The 5018-nt window shown below is 36.0% G+C and overlaps 1 protein-coding gene across 1 annotated transcript; it reads left to right on the top strand.

Moving 5' to 3' along the window:
* Positions 1-289: 289 nt before the first annotated feature.
* On the top strand, positions 290-4477 carry LOC26514259 (the record flags this gene model as incomplete). Its single annotated transcript, XM_032449831.1, has 6 exons — positions 290-475; positions 542-709; positions 765-836; positions 3877-4032; positions 4099-4266; positions 4322-4477. Coding segments are annotated over 6 exons (906 nt in total), but the record flags the coding sequence as incomplete, so codon positions are not given.
* Positions 4478-5018: the final 541 nt, after the last annotated feature.

Below are 5018 nucleotides of genomic sequence, written 5' to 3'. Positions count from 1 at the left end.
CAATGGGTTAATAAATAATTATTTGCAATACAAAATTTTCAGTTATTATAAATACATTTAAATAATGATTAGACGCCTAATAACTTTTTAATTCATTCACCGCTATAAGCGAAATAAATAATTTGGTAGAAGAAATAGAAATTTATTTACAATCTTGCGTCAACCCACACAAGTGGGTTTTTAATAAAACCAAAAAAAATGGTTTCGGTATATCCTCGGATATTTTTTATGTTGCTATTTATCCAATTAGTAAGTGTTAAAAAAAAAATCATTTAAATATAATCTCTAATATCCCCTAATATCCATATATTTTTTAAAGGTTTTGTGTTTGGTGGAGTTCAAAAATATTAAGTGCGATTCGTTGGATTCTGAGTTTGATGCATTTGAATACTGCTTATTGAAATCTGTAAATCGAAGCTACAAATACTTGTCCCTAAAAGTGAAGCTGTACAAAGTACCAATTACTAAAGTGAAAGTCTGTTCAAATCAAGTCTATTTTAACGGATGCATATTATTTCACTAAACGTATTTACGTTTTCAGGTTAATTTTGCTTTGCTCAAAAAATTTAATGGATATAAGCCGTTTTTATATAATATCACCGTAGATGCCTGCAAAACTCTTCGAAATCCAAAGTCGAATCCCATATTCGGTTACTTCCATGACGCATTCAAAACTTTCTCCAATATGAATCATACCTGTCCATTTGATGTAAGAACACTTAAGATTTATATTAAATACTCACTTTATATATATTTCTTTTCAGCACGATTTAATTGTTGATAAGCTCAATATAAAACACATGGATAAAAATATTAAAAATATTTTCCTGTTGATTGTACAAATATTTTTTTTTGGTTATGTTTCATACAATTAATTAGAATTCCTTTATTTAAGAGGTTTAAAATTGTTAAAAATATATATTACAAGGGATAGGTGTATAGTTCCTTTAACCATGTTTAAGAGATATTATTTCCTTTATTCATAAGACTCTAAAATATTGTCAGAAAGAGTATCTCATTTTCTATATGGAAAATTACAAAAATTTATTGAATTTTTTCTGGCACTCTGTGAACTGCTCCTGGTTCATGTTGCTGGGACATTTGTTTGCTTCGCCACTGCCACTGTCCTGGCGAAATGCCAGGCAAGGACATGCATGGACCGATCGCTTCCAGCTTCCGTTTCCCCTCGACTCCTTTCCCCTCCTTGGGCCGTTCGTTTTGTTTGTTGCGCGCATTAAGCTAATTATGGCCAAATAAAGCGAGACGAATTGAAACGCGCGCTCTAAGCAAACAGGATATATTCAGTATCCTCTGTTGCATGCCAGCACTTAACTTTCCATGCCCTTCTCTCTCCGTCATGTCCTGTGGTTGGGTTTTTTGATTGTTTTTCAATTTTCTGCATTGTTAAACTTTTGCTTCCCATGTTGCGCCTTGTTTAATTTGCCGCCTGTGGCACGTGACACTGGCGTTGGCAAGTGCACGTGTCCTTGCCCGAATGAGGAGCACACCAAGGCACCAGGCACCAGTTGAAAATCAGGAACTTGAAGGCCTTCGGCAGCAGCTGTTTAATGGCAGATGCCTTTGGCAAATATTTTGCTTGTGCTACAACCAAATCAATTTTGTATGCTCACCCAAATGGAATACGAATGCGACGATGTCCTTGCAGCACAACCCACTACCAATTTCCTTCCTTCCTGCATCCTGTCCGCCCCAACTCATGCCTTCTTTGGTCACGTGTCGCAGCAGTCGCGCCTCTTTCGCTTTGTCTGCTAATCTATCAAAGCGTTGGCAGCACACCAAATTGAGTTTGTTTGGATATCATTTCCATCGGCCAGGACACGAACCGAGATCCAGAGTGCGAAGGCCGTAGTTACAACCGGACTCAGTCCTCCGGATGCTACCTGCCACAAATGCGGATTGAGTTTTCTGCCACTTGTGGCCCGCTTTCAGTATGTTTCTCTTAATACACTAAGAGAAATAACTAAATATATAAAGAAAAAACAGGCTTTTCATTAGGTTCTTACATATGATGAAGGTAATATAAATTCATTTATTAATATATAAAGTTTAAATAAATTAATATTAAACGCATTACTTCTGGAATAAAATTTTTAATTTTAAAGCTTAAATATAAAAGACTTTGTTTCGATGTCTTAAGCATTTTTTTAAAATGTATTCTCTTGATGTTCCCACAATTTCCCTGCGCGTTGACGTCAATCAAATTAGACGCATCCCATAGCGCCCCTCGGCCGGCGAAAGTTCACACATCAAATTATGTCAGGGGTGGGTTCCATTCTCCCTCCTTCTGCCTGAAATTTCACCAGCACCACCACCTCTACCAGTCCTTCGGACCAACGTCGTTGCTAACTTGCGATTTGAGTTTGTAAATGTTTTTCTAATCAGATTTGTGTGTTCTATCCACCGGGGAGTGCAATTTGTTTTGATGTCGCTCTAGCAATCCGTTTAAGTGACAACCGGGGTTTGGGACCACATAGTTGGGAGTTCTCATAATTAGTCAAGTGCTACGCATAGCATATGCTACGGGGAGAGATTCGCCGGAAAAGTTTCCGGCTCAAGACATCCGTTCACATGACACACTTTGCTCAACGGTCTCTGGCCAATTGTGATCGATTGGTTTTAAAGTCTGGCCATAAACTAGAACAAACAATAATCGCTGACATTGTAAATTAATAAACTCATATATAAGAGTGCAACTGCGTTTTCAACTGCAATTGCGATGGCAATCGATTTATTGCCACAATTCGTAAGTGGGTGAGTTTTTAACCACCAGACATTGATATTGATAGGTATCGTCATGATTTCAGGGCCACTATTTTCTACCTTTGGGGATCGCATTCCCTTACCCGATTTCGCTTCTACAATAGTACCAGTTCTTGTCGCTGGTCGGGAATTACATTTTAAGCCCTTTTGCGTTTCGTGGATTTTTATTGCATTTGCGAAGATTTCGCCATTCTAATTGATTGTCTGCCCATTCCGGGGGAGGACTCGTAACCCACCCAATGGGCCGCTTATCTTCGGCCTGGTTATCGATCTAACTATCTAGCTATCTGGCTATCTATTTTTGCTCCGATTCGAGTTATCTAACGGGAAATATGCGCATACTATCCATTTAGATATATAACCAATGGCCGACCGACACCAGACCAGCCACTGTCCCATTTGTTAGCCAGGCGCATTTGTTTGTGCATTACAAACCGTAAGCACACTTAAGGTACCCTTAAGCTCTGGCGCCGCTCCATTTTGCAAAAAAATAAAAAAAAATATGTCATCCAAGAAATATGTTTGAAAATATGAAAACGTGTACTCAGGAAGAGAGCCAAATGAATGGCGCCGCTGTTTATCGATAATATTTTATCCATGAAGTACTTTTGTTTTTAAAAGGGATACATATTCACCCAAGTATTCACAAATATTTACGCCATTTGGGATTCTTCGTATATCTTAATATTTAAATTTCTTGAATTTATCCTTTAATAATATAACATAAAAATAAATTATATAAAGTTCCAAGATACTACCTTAGTTCTCTGTGGATACAATGGGTTAATAAATAATTATTTGCAATACAAAATTTTCAGTTATTATAAATACATTTAAATAATGATTAGACGCCTAATAACTTTTTAATTCATTCACCGCTATAAGCGAAATAAATAATTTGGTAGAAGAAATAGAAATTTATTTACAATCTTGCGTCAACCCACACAAGTGGGTTTTTAATAAAACCAAAAAAAATGGTTTCGGTATATCCTCGGATATTTTTTATGTTGCTATTTATCCAATTAGTAAGTGTTAAAAAAAAAATCATTTAAATATAATCTCTAATATCCCCTAATATCCATATATTTTTTAAAGGTTTTGTGTTTGGTGGAGTTCAAAAATATTAAGTGCGATTCGTTGGATTCTGAGTTTGATGCATTTGAATACTGCTTATTGAAATCTGTAAATCGAAGCTACAAATACTTGTCCCTAAAAGTGAAGCTGTACAAAGTACCAATTACTAAAGTGAAAGTCTGTTCAAATCAAGTCTATTTTAACGGATGCATATTATTTCACTAAACGTATTTACGTTTTCAGGTTAATTTTGCTTTGCTCAAAAAATTTAATGGATATAAGCCGTTTTTATATAATATCACCGTAGATGCCTGCAAAACTCTTCGAAATCCAAAGTCGAATCCCATATTCGGTTACTTCCATGACGCATTCAAAACTTTCTCCAATATGAATCATACCTGTCCATTTGATGTAAGAACACTTAAGATTTATATTAAATACTCACTTTATATATATTTCTTTTCAGCACGATTTAATTGTTGATAAGCTCAATATAAAACACATGGATAATCAATTTAGTAGAGTGCTTCCCTTTTCTCATGGCGAATACCTTTACCACTCGGAATGGTATGCTCACGATATCAAGCGAGCAATTGTGGAGGTCTATTTCAATCTTTACTAAAATTTGTTTAAAGATTAATACATATTTCGAATGAGTTTTGTTTTTATCCATATAGTTTGTATACCCTTTCAGAGTATATTCTAATTTTTGTCAAAAGTGTGCAACGCAGTGATGGAGACATCTCCAACCCTATAAAGTATATACATTCTTAATCAGGATCACCTAATGAGTCGATATAAGCTTGTCCGTCTGTCTGTCTAATTTTACGCAAACTAGTCTCTCAGTTTTAAAGCTATCGAGTTGAAACTTTACACACATCCTTCCTTTGTTTGAAGGCAGTATATAAGTCGGAACGGACGGGATCGGTCAACTGATTGATCGGAAGTGCCATAACTTTGGTGTCTTTTAAGTTAGAGGGTTGGGACTTTCCACACATGGTATATTGGCCAAAATATCTTATGTACAAAATTTCATAAGGATAGGCCGACTATATCTAATAGCCGCCATATACGTGAACGATCGGAAATGGCACAGCTGTAAGGGTATATCAACTTCGGCACCTCCCGAAGTTAGCTTTCATTTCTTGTTTTTATTGAATTAC

This window comes from Drosophila ananassae, chromosome 2L, assembly GCF_017639315.1.
Source record: "Drosophila ananassae strain 14024-0371.13 chromosome 2L, ASM1763931v2, whole genome shotgun sequence".
Taxonomy (NCBI): Eukaryota; Metazoa; Arthropoda; class Insecta; order Diptera; family Drosophilidae; genus Drosophila; species Drosophila ananassae.
The sequence above is the reverse complement of the archived record's forward strand: the minus strand, read 5'-3'. Positions and strand labels throughout refer to the sequence as shown.